At 45.0% G+C, this 27,508-nt stretch overlaps 1 protein-coding gene across 5 annotated transcripts in view; it reads left to right on the forward strand.

Annotated features, from left to right (window-relative positions):
* The window catches only part of ADAMTS6 (ADAM metallopeptidase with thrombospondin type 1 motif 6), a 368,722-nt gene that overhangs the window by 6,076 nt on the left and 335,138 nt on the right, over positions 1-27,508 (forward strand). For 4 of the 5 annotated variants that reach the window (XM_075932396.2, XM_006117000.5, XM_075932394.2 and 1 more), the window contains exons 2-3: positions 3,338-3,720; positions 4,820-5,178. In XM_075932396.2, coding sequence (XP_075788511.1) covers positions 3,624-3,720; positions 4,820-5,178 — 456 coding nt within the window. In that variant the 5' untranslated portion in view covers positions 3,338-3,623. The other variant, XM_089779378.1, reaches the window with a different exon arrangement.

Below are 27,508 nucleotides of genomic sequence, written 5' to 3' on the forward strand. Positions count from 1 at the left end.
GAATTTAATCAAACCTTGCCAACTTGAATACATCTGACTTGTCTAAATATTCTTTAATGTGTTCTTTCTCTCTTTTATTTGTATTCCTTCCCTCTTATTAATACTGTGTTGAATATCTGGTCACTATTAACATTTTTTAATGAAAACTGAAGCAAAATAAGCATTAAACACTTCAGCCTTCTTGATGTAATCAATTACTAGCTCTCCTTCTCTGCTAAGTAGAGGACCTACCCTTTCCTTCATTTTTCACTTGCTCCTTCTGTATTTATTACCTTTTATGCCCCTTTCTAGGTGTAACTCATTTTGTGGCTTAGGCTTTCTGATTTTGTCTCTACATACTCGTGCCATTATTTTGTTGCCTACTTCACAATTTGTCCACTTGTTTCTACTTTTTTAGGTTTCCTTCTTTTTTTTCAGGTGTTTAAAGAACTTCTGATGGAGCCATATTTTATTAAAGAGAAGATTGAAGCAATTAGATCAGTTGAACACTGCAAGTCCTATCCACAGCTTATTTTTGTGGATAGGGATTCAGCTACAAATTTTGTATCTAGAACCCTGAAGATTTATGGGTATCTACCGGTATCCAGGGATGTGGATATGGATATCCATGACAAGTTGATGCAGATACAGATATGGATACAAAATTTTGTATCTGCAGGGCTTTATTGATCAGTTCCCCATAGCCTACATAGAAGAAGAATTCTGATAGTTAAAGGGCTTTTTAATAACAGACAAACGATAGAACATAATCCAGTAGCTGCATGTTGAAGATAGACAAATCCCAATTGGAAGTCGGGCACACTGTTTTAATATTGAGGGTAATTAACTACTGGAGAAATGCATAGAAGAATGTGGTGAATTTCTCATTGCTTTAAGTCTTCAAGTCACAATTAGCAATCTATCTAAAACATAAACTGTAGTTTAAGCAGTTGTTCTTAGTAAATTATATGTTTCTAAATGAATTCTCAGGCCAGTATTATATAGGCAGTTAAATTAGATGCTCATTAGGATCCCTTTAGGAGCTTAAAATCTATTAGTCATAAAAATAATTCCCCTGCTCCCCCTGGAAAAAAAAACCAAACCCCCCCACTAGTGTAGACTTGCCATTTACTTGAAAAGTATCCTTTAATCTCATTATTTCCTCCTCATACCATAATTAAATACTATATGCTATTTTGAGAAGAAAATTGAAATAACAAAATGTAATGTGTATAATAGGTAGCAATAATTAGCTATGTTTTAAATACAGGTTACAGAACATGTCTTCACTATAGCACTAATAAATACATTGATTTTACTAGATGTTGAAATTTATTGTACAGAGAGATGAAACAGAGAAACTGCCAACAGCACTGCCAGGGTTAAAGAGAGCCTGAAGGGGAGAGGGAAAGGAGAGAGCCTGCCTTAGTGTGGGGGGAAGGGAGGACTAATTAGCAGAGGCAGGAGCCAGCTGCCTCCCTACCTGAGGGGAAGGAGCACTAGCCTGCCAGCCAAGGAAGCTCCCAGGCACTAAACACTGTCTCCTTAGACAAGGGAGATGGCGAGGAAGACTTAGGACCTTTCAGCACATGAGGCAACTGAGTGAGCGACCCCCAGAGGAACTGTGAGGCTTGTTCTCACCAATTTGTCGCTGCCCTGCCTGAAGGAGTCTGAGACTACAGCAAGGTGCTGCTCAGGACCCAAGAGGGGACCCTACAGGAAGCAAGGAAGACAGGAAATTGGACTTAGGGAAGGGATGTAAAATCCTGTTTAATTGGTTGAATGAGAAGTTTAACCAGTTAACCAATTAAGGGTGTGTGTCACTCCGACCTGCTGCCGACAGCCTCCCTCTGCCATGGGCAGGGGCAGCTCTGGATGCCTGAAGAAGCCTCTGCCGCAATGTGCCCGGACAGGGGCCCCTGTCTGCAATGTGCCCAGGTCACTGCAGACTGTCTGCCTAGGTCTCGTGGGGCTAGAGTAGCCCCCTGCCTGTGGCAGGTGGGGAACTGCTCCAGCCTGCACCGGTTAACCGGATCCGATAAGCATCACCCATTAACCAGTTAACCTTTCAAAAGTCTACTTAGGGGAGCCATGCACTAAACAGAACAGTGAAAAGTACCCCAGAGCAGTGGATTTTGACTCCTTGCTGAGAGAGCCTCGCTTTGTTCAGGGGTTGATGTACACAGGCATCCTGATCTGGACACAGTGGAGCGGGAGGGCCTATGTCCCCTTTCCTTTCCCGCAGCCTTAAAGACTGAGTCTCCCCAGCGAAATAAGTCTGAGAGCTGGGCGCTCTAACCACTAGGATACTTAGCCCTCCAAGCTACCTATTACATGTACGTTGAACAGTGCTGCACATTATGATCTAGATTCTGTAACCTTTACCCACGGAAGTAATTCCATTGATTTTGGTGGGACTGTTTGTGTGAGTGAATGCTTTACAAACAGCCGTCCCTTTCTTATGCTACAGTTCTGAGGTAAGTAACGTTCCATCCAGCTATATATGTTAGTGACTTTACAAGGCGTTTTTATTTAACATGTTTTCAATTTTTAATGTATTTCATTGTGATTACTGCTGGACCCTCAGAACCTAGTGTGAGGCATGAGTTACATATTACTGTATACAGTTTTGAGCCCTGCATTTTATTGAAAATAAAATATTGGTTAGTTTGCAATTTGTCATTATCAACAATTTTTACAGTTCCCGGCATGCTAAAAATATTAAAGTGTATACAAATATATTAAGTGATGAGCTGTATATACAAAATGTGTTTGCTAACCTTTAAAACACAGGAATTCAATGCAATTAATAATTTCAAATGAGGAACTTAATTCTCTAGCAGCAACACAATACAGAAAGCTTAATTGAATTAAACTGAATTTTGCCTATATAAGGGGTGCAGGGTGAGCCCTCAATAAATAATAGTGATAACAATAACATTCATCTTGTAGATCAGATAACTGTACGTTTCTCTGTTAGAAAACATATGATGCATTCCCAGGCTTTTCCTTTGTCTGCCAGCATATGGGATCTAATTATCCACTACTGAAATTAATCAGAGTGTTGCACTGACTACAGTGAGCCAAGTATTTAGTTTGGCTTTGTAAATGTTTGTTAAATCCCTGATCCTGTAAACATTTCCACACTTCAATTGGATAAATAGTTCCACTGAAATCAATAAGAATAAAAAATGCTTAAAGTGTGTGCATAAGTTTCTGCAGGACTGGGGTCTTAGACCATAAAAGCAACCATGTTCATATTTGATGTAGTTCATGACACTTGGCTAGCATTTCTACAGTACAGATCTTCCAATTTAAAGAAGACCTTACTTTGACATGCTTTTACCCCCTTTTTTAGGTAAAGAAATGGACATCGTTTAATAACTATCCAGTCTGACACCTTATTGATACCTAAAGGAATTTTACAACATACATGTTTTTGAACTGAGAAAATGACTATAGATATAGAGGAGAGCACAGGTTGTTGGAAAAGAATGCCCGTCAAAAAGTGGAACATCCAATAATTATTTTGGAAGAAATATAAAATAAATATCCTTGTTATGGTGCGATTCTGGAGTGGAGTTAACTCTATAGCACAGAGGTAGCCCTCCAAAAAATCCAAACCCTTTCTGTTTTACTAAATTATGGAAATTTTGTGGAAGACGTTGACCTGGATTTTGAGCCTAGTCATGGCTTCGTCGGAATTTCACAGCGAGAGGAGGCTTTCATATAATTCTCAAGGTAAGGGTCCCATTTTTAAAGCCGGAAAGACACTTTTCCACTAATTTCAGGTAATGCTTTCCTAAGCCATTGTTATGTAAATAGCAAGCGATCACATTGATCTTTTTTAGTTTTCTCATGATCTATTATCAGGAAAGTCAAGGCAGCTAGAATATTTTGTAGTGTGGGTGCTGAGAACCATTGACCCAAACTGTAAATCATGTAGACGATGGAAATCAGTTCAAGACAGGAGGATGACAGCAATTCTAGCACCACTAATTCCAGTACCTATTATGCAAGTTATTTTATAGAGAAATCCATTAGGTCAAAGTGTATTTTGAGATTGATGTTTTAATTTATTTTATTTCTAACTTTAACTATAACAAAAGTCCTTCAAATTAAATTTAATCATAATGCACTGGCCATGATCTCATGAAACATTTTCAAAAATTGTAGAAACTATAAGCATCTCTAAAACATATCTTGCAATATTTGCATTTATAGGCTTTTTTAGTGAAATGAGGATTTCCTTGATTTTATTTATCAGAGGTTTACACCTTGAATATCCTAATTGGACCTCCCTGGTCTGGCACCCTCAGGACCTGACTGGTCCCAGATGAGGGACCAGGGGAGGTAATTTCTGGCCTTTTGCTGCTGGCCCCATCCCCTGCCTTGTCACCCCACTGGGCTTCCTGGCTCCTTGGGGTAGCCCGTCTGGGTTGTGCATGTCAGGCTCCATACCCTTCAGCCCAGCTGGGCCATGCACTGGCCTTCCTAGCTTTCCCACACACCCCGCCCAGCTGAGCTGCAGCCTAGCTGGGCTCATGCCCCCCTCCGCTTGCTTCATGCTGGGCTTGCTGGGCCCCTGCTCTTATCCTGAAGTGCACGGGGACTTTTTGATCCTGGAACATCCATGGTCCTGCCAGACCACAAATGTTGCCGGACCAGAGAGTTCCAGTTTATAGGGATGAAATCTATGCTTGAAAATTACTTTTACTCATGAGGGTGATGGAATATAGCCAACTGTGGTTAATGTTTATACTACTTCTTGTTGTTTCCTGTTATGTTTTCTTCTCTTTTATGCCCATTTCCTGGATTGGCTTACCTTGTGATTACAAAGAGGAATTCCTGTCTTACCTTGAACATTACCAACTAACAGTCCCAATAAGGGTTGATCAAAATGGAGCCTTCCTCAGCTTTACTGTGAAAAATGACGAACCCTCAAGGAGAAGGAAGAGGAGTACAGACTTTTATGACCAAGCATCTAAATTATTTTTTAAACTTTCTGCCTATGGCAAGCACTTTCATTTAAACCTGGTTCTCAACACAGATTTGGTGTCCAAACATTTTACAGTAGAATACTGGGGGAAAAATGGACCTAAGTGGAAACATGATTTGTTAGACCACTGTCATTATACAGGATATTTGCAAGACCAAGATAGCACAACTAAAGTGGCTTTAAGCAACTGCAATGGTCTGGTAAGTGTATATTATATACTTTAGTGTCATAGTGTATTTCCCCTTTAAAATACAGAGGAAGAACTTAATTAGCATCTGGTCATATTCTCTGAGTTCCTGCAAGAAGTGAACAGAGATCTGGCTCCTGAGGAAAAGTAACTATACATTTTAAAAAAGCTTTATTCTAAGTTCTATGGCCAAGTCATGAAGTCCTACTTCAGGCAAAATTTTAGTGCTGCCAGGCCTCTATTAGGGCTACAAGATTAGTTATGGAGTGAGATTAGATTTGTCAGGACTGTTGCAAACTCCAGGAATAAAAATGACTGGTCCTATGGGTGTTGAGTGCCTTTTGCAATGGACCAATTGTCATGAACTTCCAGTTTGGAGTGTGTGGCACCTCTCAGTATTGGGTCCAAAAGGCCTGAAATAAATAGCAAGGAGGAAAAACTCTTTGGACTGAAATTCTTCTATATTAGAGTCCCAAGAAGTGAAAAGAAAAGCCAGAACCATTGGCAAATACCAAAACCACAAAGTAATTATTTACATTTTTACAGGATCTTAAGTTTATAAATCAAATAAAAATGCTTTAAAGTAACAATAGTGTTAGAAATCCAAGTATTTACAATGGTTTTTGTAAACTGTTTGCTCATTGTTGATGAAAGTATTGATCATTGCAGCGCTAGGTCTTATATGGAAAAAAGTCTTACTCTCTAATACTATAATTGAAGCCTAAAAATAAGAATTGGCTAGGAAATTACAAAGTGATGAAATAAAAGATAACGATTGAGAAATACTAAACCAAGAATCTGTTGATTGCTGTAGTAAATTTTAAAATATATGTTGCTATTATCCACTGCAAAAACATTATTTTACTGTTTCTGTTACAGTAGAGGCTCCAACAATGATTAGGATCTTATTATATTAGGTTCAGAATGTCTAAATGTATTTTTCTCTGAATTACTTTGAGCACTTCCTTTTTTCCTCTGCAGGTGTCATAGAGTAATACATCCTGTGACAGCAATGATAACAAAAGTCTACTATTATAATGCAACATACCAGATGATAACCTAGCTAACTAGATTGAAGTTCACTTAACTATATGTATCTATGATATCCAAGTGATTGATATATTCCGGGGCACTTATCCCAAGGAGAATTTCAAGGTGGAAAAATAATATTTCAGAAGATTAGTTGAAATGTATTTCTGTGTTTATATGTGTCCACAGCCTGGTGAGGGGTGTGGCGCTCTGGCAAAAAGCTAGGGAATGGGTGCTTCTAGGCCGGCTCCCAGCTTCTTGCAGACTGCCGTGCTCAGCAACAGGCATCCAGGCAGGTTAGAGAGGCTGGCTGGGGGTGTCCCCCCATCTAGGACTGCACCAGCCCTGAAGTTCCCCGCCATTCCCTCATATCAGGAAGTGGGGGAGCTGCAGCTGCACTCACCTAGTTGCTGTGTGGGATTTTTTTCTTTTTACTGTGACTAGGGAGCGAGGGGAAAGTGGAGAGCCTGCTACGTTCCTTTTGCTTCTGGTTGCCCAGGGAAGGGATAGGGAAGCAGACTTTCCACTGTCCCCTTGCTCCCTAGTCACAGCAAACAGGAAAAAAAAAACACACAGCAATTGGGTAAGTGTAGCTGTAGCTCCCTCCCCCCTCTTCCTGAAATGGTGCCCTTACACTTCACCCCCCAGTAACCTTTGTACCCTCCAGCTCCCTGCCCTGATTCCTACACCCTCTAGCACCCCCATACACTCCAATCCTCTGTCCTGAGTCCCCTGCACTCCACCACATATTTAAATTTCATATAGGTTCTCTTGTATTGCCAACCCCTCCCTTGCCTTAAGTAAGAGGGCAGGTTGTGATAGGACAGTAAGAAATTTAAGTTACTTTCATCCCTGCTCTGTTCGCTGAGAGGAGGGGGGAGAGGGCTGTAGGTCTATCCCTGTTGTCTATCACACCTCCAGACTTCAACATTGGGTTGGTCACTGTTTCTAAACCATTTTATTTCTTCTCTAGTCATTTCTTATGCCACTGCTAACTCCTCACAGCACCTGTTTCTTTTAAAGCTTTTAGCTGCGTTGCTGGTGACATCTGGAAGTTGTTAGTATCTCCTTGAGACAGGGACTTACATGGTTCACATTTTCCAGTTACTTCAGCAGTTTGTTGGTCACTTACCTTAGACATTCTTCTACCTACTCAATAACTTGTTTTGTCAGTAATGTGGCCTTCTCACTACACTGAGCTTCCAGGCAGGACCTTGACACTTAACTTTAAGTGTCAGGTTCTCCCATTTAATTCATTATCTCTGGTGTCTGGCTATTGATGCTTATGCAGTATTTCTTCCAGTCAGGTCTGGATTAAGGTAATTCTGGGGCTCCCTAAACACACCACAATGAGGGGTGGAAGCATGATTCTCAGGACATATTCTCTTGTTGGCCTGCCCCTCACCAGGCTCAAGCCTCCCACTTTGAATGGTAGAGTCAGAATTTGGGAAGTCTCCGCCATTTTCTGGGCAATCTGGGAGTTTTTGGAGACTGCCCTGTGGTTTTCAGCCTCTAAGATTAGGAATCAAGTCATTATAGTAAAGAAAGAATAATTAGTTATTGACAGTTCCGCTTTTTTGGAGAGATCATTTGTTTGAATTCCTACTTCACGTGCCTTCCTCCTTTCAGATATGTGGATGGATCTATATTTTCAATTACTTTTTCCCCTGAAAGTTTCCTCCTATCACAAATATCCTTTGGTGTCTGTTATATTTGGAATGTGAGAAGCCATATTTTTTCCCCATCAAGGATTTAAAATGAAATTTTCTCAAAGGTACTGAAGGCACTAGCATTTGATCTTAGAATAAGGTTGTACCTGAAAGGTTGAAATGTCTTTGAGACAATTCTACCTTGTTCCAGATTGGCCTGCTGAGACCTAACAGTAGGAATACAGTCAAATGATATCTTCAGAGAAACAAAATGATAGGTAAGCAATTATTCCTTTTCTAGGAGTCTCAGTTTAAAGTCTCTTTTTAGTAATCATATCATGAATAAGGAGAAATAAATCCATAATAGAGTAAAGGGAGATGTTCACACTGCATTACTTATAAGATATAGTGGTAGGAAAGCCTCCTTCGGTTGTAAGAATATGTTTTGTTTATTACAACCTGTCATTTTCAAAATAACGCGTTCTAAATTCATTAAGACCCTGTTTCGAGGTACAGAGTAATATTATATACTGTCCTTCCATCTATCCCAGTGGTTCTCAAACTGCAGTCTGTGGACCACTAGTGGTCCATGGCTGCCTTCCGGGTGGTCTGCACCTTGAGGTAACTTCCCCGTTTCCTCCTGGCTTCTCCCCACACACTAGGGAGTCCACACTGGCATTCACTGCTTCCTGTGGGGGCTGGAGGGAGGGGACGAAAGCTCTTGGCCTCCCTGCCATACCTGGGTTGTGGGGAAGAAGTGGAGTCAGAAGTGGCTTCACAGGCTGCTGTCCCCTCTTCCCCGGCTGGGGGAACAGCAGTGTGGACGAACTTGGTGGAGGCATCCAGCCAATGGGAGCTGCGGGAGGCCATGCCTAGGACACGGTGCCTGGAGCAGCGTGGAGAGTGAGGGTAGGTAAGTGCCCCCCTTCCCTTCATGATCAGAACCTGCATCTCACCCCCCTCTGTCACCTCCTCCACTGAGACCCTGCAACCCCAGCCAGCTCCTGCACACTCTCCCTTGGCCAGGCACCCTACTCCCAACCTGGTCCTGCACCCTATCTCCCATCCAGATCTTGCACCCTTACCCCCTTCTGCACCCCAATTCCCACCCAGATCCTGCACCCCATCCCTATCCCACTTGCTGCCAGCTCTGTACCGCACACTGAACCCCTCATTTTTCCCCACCTCAGCATAGGTTTGCCCATAAAATCCACAAACCCCAGAAGAGTATATCTGGCCTATCGGAAGCCCTGAACCTCCCTGTCTCTCCTCCTTGTCCTATGGGTCTGGAGTGTCAGAGGAGTGAAGTGTCTCAGTTGGAGGCCACATCTGTTAGGCTTGGGGTTTTTTGAAGGGGTTGTTTTGCTTCTCACTTCTATTGTCTCCAGCTGATTTTCTGTGGGACAGTGGCCCAGACCCAAAAAAGGTTCCCCATTCTTTCCATTAATAAAGACAACATTGAAACCTTTTGAGTTGGGCATAAATTAATATTTTATTTAAAATGAAGTTTGATAAACTAACATAAGAAAGCTAAAGTACTTAATCTGTTTAATAATTTAAATTAACATTTCCTTTCTTACTGGTTAAATTAAACCATTGTCCCTAGATGCAGCAATAGCAAAATTGCTCAGGCATAATTATATAATTAACGGCAAGTTTCCATTAGCAGCTGGTGGTCTGCAGGAAGGTTTGCATTGAGCCAAGAGGGCCACAGGCCAAAAAGTTTGAGAACTACTGTTTTATCTCAACGTTTAATAGGATTCATATTCATAGAGTTTTAAGACCAGTTGGGACTATTATATCATCTAGTCTGACCAGCATATCAGAAGTCCTTAAATTTCACCCAGTTACTTCTGGATCGAGCTCAATAACTTGTATTTGGCAATGTTGGGTTAAAGCATAATTGAAAGAAAGGCATCCAGCTTGGATCTGAAGACATCAAGAAATGGAGAATCCACAGTTCCCATTGGTAGTTTTTCAATGATTAATCACTGTCATTGGTAAAGGTGGGCTTTATTTATAATATGTATATGTCTGGCTTCAGCCGTCAGCCATTGGCTCTTGTTCTGTCTTTCTTTGTTATCTTTATGGAGTCCTTTAGTACCTGATATTTTCTCCCATTGAAGGTAGTTATATATTTTCATCAAGTCACCTCTCGTTCTTCTATTTCATAAGCTAAGCAGTCTTTAAGTCTCTCATTATAAGGTGTTTTCTTCTTCAAGCGGTCCCCGTGGATGCTCCACACTTGGTCTTGGTGCTGTCCCGGCACCTGGATTGAAGATTTTGCAGCAATCCCTGCCGGGCCGCGCATGCACAGCATGAACCAGCGTGTGCTGAGCTAGTTGGCCACCACACGTGCACGGCCTGCACCCTCCAGTTCTTTCTCAATCTCCTTCAGCCTGAGAGGGACCTCTGCAGTTCTCTGTCTTATTTACACTTTCCATTGTTTATTAGCTGTTAACTCTTAGTTTAGGTAGTTAGTGTTGTTAATAGTTTGATAGTTAGTTATAGTTAAAAAAAAAATTCATCATGCCTGGCTCCCCAGGCTTTCAATGCTGTGCCTCCTATAGAGACGCAATACCTATCTCCGATGGACACTCGCAATATGTCAGGTATCTGAGAGAACGCTATTCTTCTAAAGACTGTCCCCACTACACCAAACTTAAGGCCACAGCTCGTAAAGACAGGGACCTGCGCCTCAAATAAATTCTTATGGAAAAGAAGACACACCCGGTTTCGAATCCTGGAAGGCAGCCTTGGGAGGTACATTCACCCCCAGGCTCTCCTCTGAGCAAGATGGCTCCCAAAAAGAGGAGCTCCTCTGTGCCTCACCAATAGTCTTCCTTGAGGAAATGGTCTCCAGCTAAATCATCGGAGCAAAAGCCTCAAATCAGTACATATGATGCACCGGGCACCTCAGGCGTCCAGGTTCTGTCACGTGCTGGCGGCACCGATGGCAAAGGGCTCAGCCATCGCCCCAAGACCACACTGCCAACTAAGGCACCACTGGTAGTGACAACTTTATCAGTACTGATGATTGCGGCACTGAGCTTGACTAATAGCACCAAGCTCTACAGCACCGATCTCTTCCACCACACCAACGGTGCCTGCACATTCATTGGCACCGATCAGATCATCGGCACCACTCATATGCTCGGTGTTGCCACATACCAAAGATCCTTGCCATTGGTGCCGAATACTCCCATCGAATACAGACCTACATTACAAACACCAGTACCAATCCTCGCAGCACCATTGCCAGATCTGCGGAGTGTGGACTTGACAGTTACATCTGGCCTGCAATCATCAGTCTTTGGCACCAATGCTTCGCTGGTACCGACAACTTCACGAGCTTTGTCTCTGGTACCGTTGCAGTTCTCCAGTGATGACGAAGACGAGTTATAAGCCTCTTTCTCCCCGCACTGCAGCCCTCTAATGCACTATTACAAGCTCCAATACGATCCAAAGGTGATTCCTCCTTGGTATGATCACTACTGGATGCCTCCTCCGGTACCATATCCAGCACAATGGCCTTATTGGAGTCCTTGGAGCTCATACAAGAGACATCCCAACCCCCTGTTTCTCTTACACTTAGAACATCCACATCTGTGCAACAATCAGAGGTGTCTCAAGCAATGGAGGAGCCACCCCCCCAATTCCTCACCACCCACTAACTTCTCTTCATCACCGGATGAAGTGATTATGCCACCGCTGCCATCAGCCACGGATGACTTCGAGCACTTTAACGATCCTTTTAAGAGAGTTGTGACTGAGCTCAAAATTGCTGCAGAGGAGGTGGCCCAACCCCAGCACGAGCTCACGGACGAACTCCAGGCTGCTCCATCCTATAAGATTGCACTACCTATCAACCCTGCCATTTTAGAACCGGCTAACACAATTTGGCAAATGCCTGCATTTATTCCACCCATGTGCAAGCGGGTAGACAAAAAATATTATGTTCCAGCAGATACCTCACAATTCCTTTTCACTCATCCTGCACCGAACTCACTAATAGTGGAAGCTGCGCCCTAGCAGGAGAAACAATACCGTTTTTGTACCTCTCCACTTGGCAAGGACACAAAGAGGCTTGACCTGTTTGGGCACAAGAGGTGTACTTCTGCAACTTTACAGTTCATAATTTCGAACTATTTGGTCTTACTAGCAAAATATGACTTTCGCAATTACTCTAAACTCATGGAGTTTGCCGATGACATCCCGGAAGCAAAGAGACCTCAATTCACCACTGTAATTTCAGAGAGATGTGCCATTTCCAGAGCTGCCATCCAGGTGGCACTGGATGCGTTCGATACTGCCACTAGAACCATGGCTACTGCCATCGTCATGTGCAGAGCCTCCTGGTTTTCCCCGGCTACCTTCCCACGGGAAATCCAATCCACTGTTGAAGACCTGCTGTTCAACCACGAGAAACTGTTGCGGCCAAAACAAATTAAGTCCTTAATACAATGAAGAACTTCCACACCACTCTCCACACATTGGGGATACATACTCCTGCCACCAGGTGGAGGCAGTACCACTACCAACCATACCAGCGGCCACATTACCCCTTCTATCTTAACCAGCACCAGGATAACAACCCTACCAAAAATAGGACCTGGCCTCAGAGACGATGACAATCTTCAGGGTCGGCCCCTCAACCTCTGCCTGCCAACAAGCAAATTTGAATGCTTGGTTGAGAGCCTAGAAAACCCCCTACAGACTTGAATGCCAAGGTTGACCATGCAAACATTCCAAGACAGGCTTTGCCTGTTCTACCACCAATGAGCTTACATCATCTCAGACAGATGGGTGCACAACATTATTCTCTCTGGTTACACCATACCATTCCTCTCCACGCCTCCCACCCACCCTCCTACCCTTTCTCTCTTCAGGGACCCCTCTCACGAGACCCTGCTCTAACAAGAGATGCTTCATCTTCAGATCTGGGAGCCTTAGAGCTAGTTCCACATGAGCAGAGAGGCAGAGATTTTTATTCCCACTATTTTCTAACTCAAAAGAAATCAGGAGGCTGGAGGCCAATCTTGGATCTGTGCATGCTCAACAGATTAGTCAAAATGCAACATTTTCGCATGATCACTCTACACACCATCATCCCAGAATTGCAATGAGGCGATTGGTTTTCAGCCCTAAACCTTCAGGATGCATATTTTCACATCCTAATCCATCCTCCTCATGGAAAATTCCTGAGTTTCATGGTAAGCCACGATCACTACCAGTACGGAGTTCTACGCTTCGGTCTCTCCATGGCCCCTCGTGTGTTCTCCAAGGTACTCGCTGTAGTCACAGCTCATCTCCATTCTATGGGAATTAATTATTTTCCCCTATCAACAACTGCCTTCTCAAGGCATTGTCGCAGACGAATTCGGCACATGTAACAGTGATGACCATAAAGTGCTTTCAAAATCTGGGACTCCTCATAAACTGGGAAAAGTCTTCTGTCCACTCTTCCCAAAACATACAGTTTGCTAGATTCTACGGCCTAGATACATACGCCTAGATTCTACAGCCACTAGGGCCTATCTACCTTGCAAAAGATTCCTTGCCGTTCAGCCTTTGGCCACAATGATCTACCTTGCCGTTCACCCTACAGCCAGAGATTGCTTATAGCTTCTTGGCCACATGGCAGCCACAACATTCGTAGTAGTGCATGCTTGACTTCACACGCGTTGCCTACAGATTTGGTTTTCCAGATTTTACAAACCTCAGAAACACCCCATGTCACTTTCGCTCACCATGCCGCACAAGGTCAAAACATTGCTCCTTTGGTGGACATAATCGGCCAATCTTGGCATGGCCGTCCCCTTCCTCCAGCTTTCCCCCTCATGCACTATTAAAGCCAATGCCTCCCTTACTGGATGGGGTGCTCACTTCCAAGATCATACTGCCAAGGCCTTTGGTCAACCCCAGAGATGTCCTCACACATAAATCTCCTAGAATTGTACACCGTACACAGTGCTTGCAGACATTTCCTTCCTTTTATTGCCAAAAAGTATGTCTGTGTCCTCACAGACAACATTGCCTGTGTCTTCTATATCAACAGACAGGGAGGAGCCAGATCTCCTTCTCTTTGCACTGAAGCCATAAAATTGTGGAACTTCTATATCAGACACAATATCCACCTCTCTGTGATCCACATACCAGGCATCTCCAATGTGACGACCGACACTCTCAGCAGGCATTTTCCAAACATCACGAATGGATACTCAACTGCTTGATAGCACGTTCCCTTTTTCACAAATGGGGCTGACCATCGATAGATCTGTTTGCAATGTCGCACAACACCAAATGTACGCAATTCTGCTTGAGACTGGGTATTGGGACAGGATTGTGTCCAATGGGATCAGGACCTTGCCTATGCTTCCGCCCCCCCCCCCCGCCCCCCCCAATACCACTTCTGGCCAGGGTTGTTCTGAAGATCAGGACAGATGACTCCATAGTCATCCTGATAGCCCCCACCTGGTCCACACAATCATGGTATCCATTTCTGCTCAAGATGTTGATTCACACACCCATCAAGCTCCCTTTCCAACACAACCTGTTCACTCTGGGACAGACAGGACAAACGTACATCTGACAGCATGGCTCCTCCATGGCTCTCCCCTGGGGAATTGCCATTCCGGAACAGATGCAAGCAATCCTCATCCGCAGTTGTAAGGACTCCACCCTCACCTCCTACATTTAAAAACGGAAGCGATTCTCAACATGGTGCACATCTAAGGGACAGGACCCAACTTTGACACCCCTGTCCTTTATCCGCGATTACCTACTCACCTTGAAACAATCATCGCTCTCCATTAAAGTACACCTAGCTGCCATAACGGCCTTACATTGCAAAATCGATGGCCATTCTGTGTTGACTCACCCTGTTACCAAAAGGTTCCTTAAGGCATTGCATCTCTCACATCCCAATGTTATACAACCAGTACCTACCTGGGATCTCAGGCTAGTGCTGTGACCAGGCCGCCCTGCGAGCCCCTCGTCTCATGCCCCCTTTCATACCTTTCCATGAAGGTTGCCTTCCTGGTTGCCATGTCATCTGCATGCTGCGTAGGCGACATAGCAACTCTCATGTCTGAACTACCCTTTACAGTATTCCACAGCGATAGGGTTATCCTTCATACACATCCAAAATACCTACCGAAGGGTCCATCATATTTCATATAAGCAAAACAGTAAACCTACTTGTGTTCTTTTCAAAGCCTCACACAAACTCCTTTGAATCTGCCATGCATACCCTTGATGTTCACCGTGCGTTATCCTTTTACCTAGAGAGAACTAGACCCTTGAAACAAACACCTCACCTATACCTCGTGTCATGCCACGATCCTGGGGACAGGGATGTGACCCCCCCCCTTATTACCATGATAAAACCAACTAATTGGTGTCCCCTTTTCCCCCCACACATCTCCCGTTTGGGTCCTTAGGGATGTAAACACGGCACACTTGCCCCAATGCTCAGAGTTAGGTCCGGTATTGAGTAGCCGTATGGTCTGCCCAGCCACAGTCAAGAACTTTTCTCTAAACTGCAGCCCGGACTACCTGACCACACAGTCCCAGGTTTCCCGGTAAACAGTATTGGACCTCACTCCTGTCCCTAATTGCAGAGTAGGTTGAAGTCTGCTCACTAAGCCAAGGAGGGCAGTAGAGGGACCTGGACCCACCCTCTCTTGTAGGTCCTTGCCCAAGCCCTAAGGACAAAGTTAATCAAGCTCTTGTCCAGCTGGCGGGGACTCCTCCCAAAGCTCACCAGCCCACAGGCCAGTAAAGAAGCCCCGCCCTGGGCCACTTCTTACCCCTTTCATCTCACAACCGCTGGACACAGCATGGCTCACATGTTTCTACCGGGTGCTGGGCGCTATCATTGGAGTCTATCCTCCCTGCTGCCTTTGGAACAGCTCTTCGTCCTCTGGAGATTCTGGGGCTTCCTCCACCTCCTGCCGCTGCAGGAGCTCCTTTCCTCACTGCTTGTTGCACGGTGGCTCTCTCCGTGGCGTATTGGCTCCCCCCACTTTCCTCCCAGTGCGGGGTTTAAATGTCCTGCCACCCAGCCACACCCACCATCAGTCGCTGGGCAGATGTGACCGGAGCTCCATCCCTAACACCAGGCACCATGCATTTGCCACTCTGAGCCCCGCTCCCCCTCACCGATCGGGTACGCGCCGATGCTCAGCTGTTCTGCAGCAGTGGAACAGGCGGCACAGGGGCTGTGTGGCATCCCCCTTTCCCTGCATAAAGCTGGGGTTGGGGTTGCCGGAGTGCAGGGCTTAGCCTCCCCGTCACACCTCTCCTTTGCCGAGTGAGTGAAGAGATACTCCATATCGAAACAGAGGTTGTCAAAATGGATTAGGAACTGCATAAGAACCACTTATATGCTCAAGGGTCTACAGCCACCATTACGCTTGACAGCTCACACTGTCAGGGCTATATGTGCTTCCACAGCGTACTTACGCAACGTGCCATTAACAGACATTTGCAGGGCAGCCACTTGGGCATCGCAACTTACTTTTGCCAAGCACTACACACTTTCCTACATGGTTGATACCGCGGTGGGCTCAGCAGTACTATCATCTGCCTACCGTAATATTCCAATGCCTCAGCCACCAAGGGGCAAAACTGCTTGTTAATCACCACATGTGGAGTATCCACGGGGACCTCTCAAAGAAGAAACAAAGGTTAGTCACCTTCTGCAGTAACTGGAGTTCTTCGGGATGGCGTCCCCGTGGATGCTTCATGACCTGCCCTCCTTCCCTCTGCTTCGGACCTGGAGCATCCAGGATGGAGAAGGAACTGGAGAGTGTGGACCATGCCATGCACAGTGCTGACTAGCTTGGCGCACTCTGGTTCCCGCTGCGCATGTGCCGCCTGGCAGGGACTGCTGCAAAATCTCTGATCCAGACGCTGGGACAGCGCCAAGAGGAAGCATGGAGCATCCACGGGGACGCCATCTTGAAAAAGTCCAGTTACTGCACAAGGGGAGTAACCTTCGTTTTTCTGGCCCTGGAATCATTTTTAGACTTTTCTGCAGTCTCTCCAATTTGTAAACAGTCTTTAAAAATGTTGAGACTAGATCTGTGCCTAGTTTTTCTGGTGTCAGTCTCACCAATGCATTATACAGGGAAGAAGTCATCTCTATACTCCTCCTTACTCTTTTCTTGTTTATAAGCTGAAGGATCACACTGGCCCTTTTTGTAACAGCGTCTGGTATTGGTGAGCTCATGATGAGTTGTTCACCCACCTTGTCTGTCTTTTAAAGTAATTACCATTTAACACAACTAAATACTTTCATAGATGTGAAATCAATTTTAAATATGACACTTTGGATGACATTTAAAAATATTATTTGATTAATGAATATTAAAATGCAGACCACATCCTGTTCTACATTTGAGTTGAGTTCTCTTTGATGGAAATGGGTATTTTGTGTGCAGGCTTATCTTTCAGATGATCACATACACTCTGGTCTACGAGTGTTTGTAATTACTGGGAAATGAGTGCACACATACTAGCACAGTCATTTGCATCATGAATGTGTAGCTATCTATGTAGCGTGCAAGAATGGTTGAGGAATGGGTAAACCTATTGGAACCCCTGGATTTCATGCTTGAGGTCTGTTTTAAGTCTATGCCCCTACTCCAGAGGCAGTTCTTAAATGCAACAGAGTTTGAGCTGCTTGCACCATTGCCTTTGGGACAGGGAGTTTGTTATAAAAGAGGGAGGGAGGCGAGGTGATTAAAAATAACAAAAGGCTGAGCATTCAAGTAACTGAAGGATCATTAGATCATCATGAAAACATTGTTGGGTACTCAACTCACAAGATAGAGGGGGGGAAAGAGTAGGAATGAGTGCTACTGGGATTTGTATTTGGATTACTGTGTTAATCTTGAAAAAAGAGGTAAACAGGTACTAATCCAAAGATGACTGCAAAGAGTTACAAAAGGCTCTCATGAATATGGGTGATTGGGCAAGACAAAGGCAGATAAAATTCAGTGCTGATAAGTGCAAAGTAATGCAATGGAGAGATATAATCCTAACTATAGATACAAAAATGATGGGGTCTAAAATAATTATCACTCAAGAAAGGGATCATAGAATCATGGAATACTAGGACTGGAAGGGACCTCAAGAGGTCATCGAGTCCAGTCACCTGACCCCATGGCAGGACCAAATACTATCTAGACCATCCCTGCTACATATTTATCTAACCTACTCTTAAATATTTCCAGAGATGGAGATTGTACAACCTCCCTGTTCCAGTGTTTGACTACCCTGACAGTTAGGAATTTTTTCCTAATGTCCAACCTAAACCTCCCTTGCTGCAGTTTAAGCCTATTGCTTCTTGTTCTATCCTCAGAGGCCAAGATGAGCAAGTTTTCTCCCTCCTCCTTATGACACCCTTTTAGATACCTGAAAACTGCTATCACGTCCCCCCTCAATCTTCTCTTTTCCAAACTAAACAAACTGAATTCTTTCAGCCTTCCTTCATAGGTCATGTTCTCTAGACCTTTAATCATTCTTGTTGATCTTCTCTGGACCCTCTCCAATTTCTCCCCATCTTTCTTGAAATGCGGTGCTCAGAACTGGACACAATACTCCAACTGTGGCCTAACCAGCGCAGAATAGAGCGGAAGAATGACTTCTCGTGTCTTGCTCACAGCACACCTGTTACTGCATCCCAGAATCATGTTTGCTTTTTTTGCCACAGCGTCACACTGCTGACTCATATTCAGCTTGTGGTCCACTATAACCCCTAGATCCCTTTCTGCCGTACTGCTTCCTAGACAGTCGCTTCCCATTCTGTATGTGTGAAACTGATTGTTCCTTCCTAAGTGGAGCACTTTGCATTTGTCTTTATTAAACTTCATCCTATTTACCTCAGACCACTTCTCCAATTTGTCCAGATCATTTTAAATGATGACCCTATCCTCCAGAGCAGTCGCAACCCCTCCCAGCTCGGTATCATCTGCAAACTTAATAAGCATACTTTCTATGCCAATATCTAAATCGTTGATGAAGATATTGAACAGAGCGGTCCCAAAACAGATCCCTGCCGAACCCCACTTGTTATACCTTTCCAGCAGGATTGTGAACAATTAATAACTACTCTCTGAGTATGGTTATCCAGCCAATTATGCACCCACCGTAGCCCTATCTAAGCTGTATTTGCCTACTTTATTGATAAGAATATCATGCAAGACCGTATCAAACGCCTTACTAAAGTCTAGGTATACCACATCCACCGCTTCTCCCTTATCCACAAGACTCATTATTCTATCAAAGAGAGGTATCAGATTGGTTTGACATGATTTGTTCTTTACAAATCCATGCTGGCTGTTTCCTGTCACCTTGGCACCTTCCAAGTGTTTACAGATGATTTCCTTATTTACTTGTTCCATTATCTTCCCTGGCACAGAAGTTAAACTAACTGGTCTGTAGTTTCCAGGGTTGTTCTTATTTCCCTTTTTAAAAATGGGCACTATATTTGCCCTTTTCCAGTCTTCTGGAATTTCTCCTGTCTCCTGAATTTCATCAGGCCCTGGTGACTTGCAGGCATCTAACTTTTCTAGGTGATTTTTAACTTGTTCTTTTTTTACTTTATCTTCTAAACCTACCTCCTTCCTACTAGTATTCACTATGTTAGGCATTCCTTCAGACTTCTTGGTGAAGACCGAAACAAAGAAGTCATTAAGCATCTCTACCATTTCCAAGTTTCCTGTTACTGTTTCTCCCTCCTCACTGACTAGTGGGCCTACCCTGTCCTTGGCCTCTTGCTTCTAATGTATTTATAAAATGTTGTCTTGTTTCCCTTTATTCCCGTAGCTAGTGTGAGCTCAGTTTGTGCCTTTGCCTTTCTAAACTTGCCCCTATATTCCTGTGTTGTTTGCCTATATTCAGCCTTTGTAATTTGTCCTACTTTCCATTTTTTATATGACTCTTTTTTTATTATTATTATTTTTAGGTCATGCAAGATCTCATAGTTAAGCCAAGGTGGTCTTTTGCCATATTTTCTATCTTTCCGACGCAGCGGAATAGCTTGCTTTTGGGCCCTTAACAATGTCCCTTTGAAAAACTGCCAGCTCTCCTCAGTTGTTTTTCTCCTCAGTCTTGATTCCCACTGGACCTTACCTATCAGCTCTCTGAGCTTACCAAAATCCGCCTTCCTGAAATCCATTGTCTCTATTTTGCTGTTCTCCCTTCTACCCTTCCTTAGGATTGTGAACTCTATGATTTCATGATCACTTTCACTCAAGCTGCCTTCCATTTTCAAATTCTCAACCAGTTCCTCCCTATTTGTTAGGATCAAATCTAGAACAGCTTCTCCCTGGTAGCTTTTTCAACCTTCTGAAATAAAAAGTTGTCTCCAGTGCAGTCGAAGAACTTATTGGATAGCCTGTGTCCCGCTGTGTTATTTTCCCAACATATATCTGGATAGTTGAAGTCCCCCATCACCCCAAATCTTGGCCTTTGGATGATATTGTTAGTTGTTTAAAAAAAGCCTCATCCACTTCTTCCACCTGGGTAAGTGGCCTGTAGTAGACTCCTAGCATGACATCACCCTTGTTTTTAACCCCTTTTAGCCTAACCCAGAGATTCCTAACCCAGAGATCTTGGAATCATTGTGGGGAGTTCCCTGAAAACATATGTTCAATGTGCAGTTACAGTCTAAAAAGTAAAAAGCTAACAGAATATTGAGAATCATTAGAAAAGGAATAGATAATAACATAAAATACCATATGGCCTCTATATAAAGTCATTTTGTGCCCACATCTTGAATACTATATGCAGATCTGATTACCCCATTTACAAAAAGATATATTGTATTTGGAAAAGGTACAGAAAGGACAACAGAAATGAGGGGTAAGGAACAGCTTCCATAGGAAGAGAGATTAACAAGACTGGCTAGAAGGACCTTTGGTCTGACCCAGCATGGCCATTCTGATGTTCTTATATAGAGCTGAAATGTATCTGCCCCTGGCTGTAAACAACTAGATCCCACTCACCTTCCAGAGCTGAGATAGAACCCAGGAGTCCCAATGGGGTGTCTCTTTCCCCAGAGTTAGTAACAAAGTAAGAATATATATTAACATTTTAAGGCTAGCCAGTGTCCCTTAAGTGACTTGCCACAAGATGTCAGAATATGTTAGTGTTAGAGCTGAATGGTTCTATGATTTATTTAATTTTCTTTCTTTTATATAGAAATTAGATATAGTGCTCCTGTCAGCTAACTGCTAAGTTGTGTGCCAAAAAAGTTGATTTTTCCAGTTCCTTAGTAGCCCCTTGATAGAGATGATCTGTGGGGATTGGTTTCCCCACCTCTCCATCTTGTGCTTGGCTTGTACGGAGAATACTCAATAACACTGCTGAAGCCTCTGTCCTCAGTCCACCCTCCCATGCTCTTACTCTCCCCCTCCCACCCACCATTACAGCATGCACAGGCCCTTGTCCCCTAGCAAAATCTGAAATGGTGCCCATTACTTTCAGTGGAAAATTGTGTAGGAAGCTTTCATTATTGTCAAGCAATAATACACATGTGCACTAATTAAAGGAGGAAAGCTACTATTTACTCCATTATTAGGTGTGTGGATTAGAGAGACCAAAGTCAATACAGTGAGCAAACCAAGGCTGCAGTTTACAGTAGGAGCTGGTGGTATCATTCCCCTGCTTGTATACACAGAATCGCACAGGTCAGTGAGAGCTAGCAGTGTAGCTGCAGTGGCACGGGTCATGGCTGCCTGTGTTACCATGGCTACATTGCATTTAGACTTGTACTAATTCTGTGAGAGCTAGTGTGAGTGTGTGCACATGAGCAGGGAATCACATCCATAGCTTGTAGTAGACACAGCCTAATACACAAAAATACACAACGTGTTGGACCTCTCTGGGAAGATGTGAAAAGTCAGACATTAATTGTGCTTTAACCCAATGGAGAAATTTGGCATACAGAGTATTTTCAGTAATAAATGTATTTTAAATGGCAATTTGTACAAACACCTCCTCCCAAAAAAACTTTTGTTTCAAAACCTAATTAAGATTGCTACATAACAACACAGTTACCTATAATATAATTTAGAAACTTAAACCGATAAAAACAAATAAATAGGTTTTTTAGTAGAAAGAAGAATGGGTTTATAACAACTATTACTGAATTCAGTAGGAATAGATTTGGACCAAAATTATCCAGAAAAGCCAGATATTTTTGGTTATAAAATATTTTTCCATATATAAATAACAGCTGAGTTATTTTAAAGGAATTTTAACTACATAGAAAGTTGAAAGGGATCTAGGGGTCAAAGTGGATCACCAGCTAAATGAGTCAACAGTGTGATGCTGTTGCAAAAAAAGCAAACATGGTTCTGGGATGCATTAACAGGAGTGTTGTGAGTAAGACATGAGAAGTCATTCTTCCGCTCTACTCTGCGCTGATTAGGCCTCAGTTGGAGTATTGTGTCCAGTTCTGGGCACCACATTTCAAGAAAGATGTGGAGAAACTGGAGAGGGTCCAGAGAAGAGCAACAAGAATGATTAAAGGTCTAGAGAACATGACCTATGAAGGAAGACTGAAATAATTGGGTTTGTTTAGTTTGGAAAGGAGAAGACTAAGAGGGGTCACGATAGCAGTTTTCAGATTTCTTCTTCGAGTGATCCCCGTGGGTGCTCCACTCTGGGTACTGGTGTCTCCTCGCGCCGGTGACCGGAGACTTTTTCTAGTAGTTTCTGCCACGCTGCGCACATGCCACGGCACCCTCTAGTGCCGGTGGAGTCCGTTGGGCATGCACGCGGCGCGGCCACCTCAGTTCCTTCTCTACCGTCCTCAGCAGTAGATGGAGCCTTCAGTTCTCCTCGTTTTCTGGTTAAAAAATAGACAATTTCCTTGTTCACTCCCCAGTTTTTCTCATGATCCAAGTTTTTTAGCCCTCTCCTGTTACCCAGTTAGTTAAAAAAAAAAAGTTTTTCTTGTTGCGGTTCACCGCTTTTTGTATAAGTGCCTCATGCCCAGCTTGCCGGGCTTTAAGAGGTGCGAATCATGCCGCGATACGATGTCCGTGTCTGATGGGCACTTTAAGTGCATTAAGTGTCTGGGTAAATCACACCAGACTCAAAAGTGCCTGCACTGCTCCAGACTGACCACGAGAGCGCACCGTGACTGGGCTAACAGACTTAAGACTCTCCTGTACGAGAGGTCCCTCCAGCCTTCTTCCAACGACTCTCCAACGACCTCAAAAACTGCATCGCAGAGTAAGGGTATGGAAAAATATCATCCCTCTACCCTCTTTGGCCATACAGCCTCAAAAACAGGCCTTTCCCCAACTCCCTCGCTACCCTCGGCACTGACAGCTGCACGGGTCAGCACCAGGGATAAACCTGGGACTTCCGGCACGCCATCGCATAAGATGACGGGGGTGCCCAAAAGAGCGCACTCTGAGCCGAGACAAAGATCGTCGGCACCACTGCATACAGCACCGGAGCCACTTGCAACTCCGTCTGCTCTGACTGTCCGCGGCTCTGACCGCCCGGCACCGAGGCATCATAGCAAAGCAGCACCGTCTAAGAAGCCGCGCACCGATGCCCCGCCGGAACACTCGACACCATCGCAGAGCATGGCACCGCTGCCACCCGCGACATCCACGTTGCCCGCGGTACTGACACCAACCCTGGTTCCCACGATGCCGCCGAACCCACACAGTCTCCAGCACCTGCATTGCTCTTGGCACCGCAGAAACGGCACCGTTCGGCACCGAGAGATGACCACACTCGTTACTGCTCCCCGGCATGGAGTCATACTCAGTCGGCACCGCCGACACCTGGTTCCTCTGTCCAGTATGTGCGCTCTTGACATTCTTCGGTGGCATCTCGATCCTCCAGTGATGCGGGCACTGGGTCAAGAAGCAGATTCTCATCTCAACATTCTAGCCCGTCACCCAGGCCACCCTCCTGGCAGCCTACGACACTACAGTATGCATACCCTCCTCTCCCCACCTCCGTGGTATGCACAGCAATATGCTTATCCTCCTCCACCATATGCCACCCAATGGCAAACCTGGGAGCCACAGCCCAAGAGGAGCCACCACCGTGCGCCTTCCACAATTTTGAGGCCACCGCCAGCCTCACCAACCACTACCGCTGCAGTCACTGAGCCGACTTCCCTGAACCACTCTGACATACAGGACTCCCTCTCCTAAGGGGAGGACAGATTCCCCTTACACAACTCATCGTACTCCCCAGATGAGACAATCACAGCCCAAGTCCCACCTCCTGGCGTTGACGCTAGAAAATTCCAGGACCTGTTTAAAAGAGTGGCCTTGGCACAGGAACGAGACCTTCAGGAGGTTCATGTCAAACAATACCAACTTCTCTGTACATTACAGCCTCCAGTTGGCTCCAGAATAGCCAACCCCATGTATGAGGCTATCATGGACCCTTCCAATGTAATCTGGCAGATTCCGGCCTCTATTGCCCCAACAAACAATAGAGTGGACCGCAAATATTTTATCGCTCCTAAGAACATGGAGTTTTTGTTTAACCATCCCCCGCCCAGTTCATTAGTAGTAGACTCTGTCCATCACAAGGGTAAACAACCAAACTTCAGAAATACCCCACAAAACAGAGACCATAAGAAGGTAGATATCATGGGTCACAAAGTTTACACATCGGCTATTCTACTTCTCAGAGCGTCTAACTACACTGCGATGCTCGCCGACTACGACCATGCCAACTACTCTCAACTACAAGACCTTCTTCCCCATCTTCCAGACCATAAGAGACCAACCTTGCTCAGTATTATGCAAGAAGGCCACAATGTCGCCCTTACGGCCTTACTGTCGGCTATGGACGTAGGAGACACTGCTGCTCGCATTACAGCGTCTGCCATCGTCCTCTGCAGGTTGCCATGGCTCCAATCTCCCCAAGAGATTTGCGACAGAAGGTGGAGGATTTACCTTTTGATAAGGCTACCCTATTCTCTGTGAAAACAGATGAAGTCTTGCACTCTATGAAGGACTCCCAAACCACTCTTAGAACTCTGAGCATGTACACTCCTCCCTTCAAGAGGACTAGGTACCAGCCTTATCAATGCCCCAGAGAGCCATTCAGACAACACCAACCCAGATACGATTTCTGCCAGAGACCAAAGCCTCAACGCCACAGGCTGCAACGCCAACAGCAACAACACTCGTCTACCAACCTGCCTGCAAACAAACAGCAGGTTTGAAAGACAGGTCGAGAGCCAAGAAGCCATTCTTCTGTCACCCAGGACTGATATGCTTCAATTCTAGCACCCCCTTCAGGCCTTTCTTCATCAATGTGTCCTCATTACATCGGACAAATGGCTTCTGGAATTGATGCAATACGGCTACGCTATCCCATTTACTTCTCATCCTCCTACCCACCGTCCTACCCTGTCCCTCTTCAGAGACCCATCTCACGAAACCCTTCTCGATCAAGAGGTTTCTCATCTCCTGCAACTGGGTGCCATAGAACCAGTTCCTCCAGCATACCAAGGTTGGGGATTCTACTCAACTTACTTCCTAACCCAGAAGAAGAATGAAGCGTGGCGTCCCATACTGGATTTGAGGCGGCTGAACAAGTACATTGCCTATCGCCGCTTCAGGATGGTGACCTGTGATCATCCCCGCTCTCGACCAAGGAGATTGGCTTTCGGCTATCGACCTTTAGGACGCCTATTTTCATGTCATGATACATCCAGCTCACAGGCATTTCCTACGTTTCACGGTGGGGACATGGCATTATCAATACCGGGTGCTCCCCTTTGGCTTTTCAACTGTGCCAAGAGTGTTCTCCAAGACCCTGGCAGTCGTAATGGCTGCGCTCCGGTGTCAAGGAGTCATGATATACCCAGACTTGGATGATTGCCTCATAAAGGGCTCTTCCTTCGAAGAAGCCAAGACCATGACCGACACCACGATACACCTTCTCACCAACCTTGGCTTTCATATAAACCACGGAAAATCCTCTTACCCCTGCTCAGAGGCTGGAATTTATAGGTGCCTACCTCCACATGGTAGCAGCAAGGGCCACCTTACCCGAGCACTGGTTCGCCACCATTCGCAATCTGATCACGACCGCATGCACAGCTCCTACCATGTCAGTCCGTCTGTGTCTCAAGATTCTAGGCCATATGGCATCCACGACATATGTAGTCAAACTAGCCAGACTTCATATGAGGGGCCTACAGTCCTGGTTGGCAACAGCTTACAAGCCTTCCAGAGATCAACTCTCCAAGGTGGTATCTATCCCACCTCACATCCTCCACTCTCTCTCCTTTGGTGGACAGTCCCACGAAACATGTTAGAAGGTGTTCCCTTCCAGAGTCCTACACCTACGCTTACACTGATGACAGATGCTTCCCTCTTGGGTTGGGGAGCCCATTTGGGGGATGTTACAACACAGGGAAAATGGTTGCTCATGGAACAGACTTTCCACATAAACTTCTTCGAGTTGCGAGCAGTCAGATATGAATGCCAGCATTTCACAGAGCTTATAGCACAAAAAAAATCACCATCATGACAGACAATACCAACTGCATGTACTATATCAATCGCCAAGGAGGCGCCCACTCGCCATCCCTGTGCACAGAAGCCATCAGGTTCTGGAACTGGTGCCTAGCTCATCATGTCACCCCGGTGGCCTCCTATCTCCCGGGGGTACTCAACATCACAGCGGACACCCTCAGCCACACATTCCACGATCAACACGAATGGGAGATAGACAGGCAGGTCCTCACCCCAATCTTTCTTCAGTGGGGACAACCGGACATAGATCTCTTTACCACAAAGAACAACAGAAAGTGCCACCTTTATTGTTCCAGAGGGGCCTTGGGGAAACACTCTCTCAGAGATCCATTCTCCATTTCGTGGAGCGCTCACCTTCTTTACGCCTTTCCCCCATTCCATCTATTGCACAGAGTCCTCAACAAGATCAGGGCGGATCAGGCCCGAGTTATACTGGTGGCACCTGCCTGGCCCAGGCAGACGTGGTACCCTTACCTCCACAGGATGATGGCAACGAATCCGTTTCCATTCCCGCTCCATCATGGCCTCCTCTCACAGAACCATGGCACAACCTTCCATCCGGACCTGCGCAAACTTCACCTCCATGCCTGGCTCCTCCATGGCTCCAGGATGCCGAGATTACCTGTTCAGACCTGGTAAAAGAGATTCTGATTAATAGTAGAAGATTCTCTACCAGGAAAACTGACTTATACAAGTGGAATAGATTTGTCCACTGGTGTAAAGATTCACACACAACATGTTCGGCTTCTGCTTCTATCCCAATTTTGCTGGATTACCTATTATCCCTCAAGCAATCGGGTCTCACTCTTAGTACAATCCGGGTACATGCGGCAGCCTTAGCAGCTTTTTGCCACACTATCGATGGCGCTTCCTTCCTCGCTAACCCTTTGACTAGACTCTTCCTTAAAGGTTTGCAAAACACCTTCCCACCGGTTCGACCACCAGTTCCCGTCTGGGACCTAAACCATGTTCTTAAGAGCCTGACGAAACCACCATTTGAACCATTAGCCACCTGTGCGTGGTCTCACTTGTCCATGAAAGTGTCCTTTCTGGTTGCTATAACCTCCAGCAGGAGGGTGAGTGAACTTGCGGCCCTGATGGCTGATCCTCCTTACCCTGT

The sequence above is a fragment of the Pelodiscus sinensis genome, chromosome 6 (genome assembly GCF_052426305.1).
Source record: "Pelodiscus sinensis isolate ZL-2025 chromosome 6, ASM5242630v1, whole genome shotgun sequence".
In the NCBI taxonomy this organism is placed as follows: Eukaryota; Metazoa; Chordata; order Testudines; family Trionychidae; genus Pelodiscus; species Pelodiscus sinensis.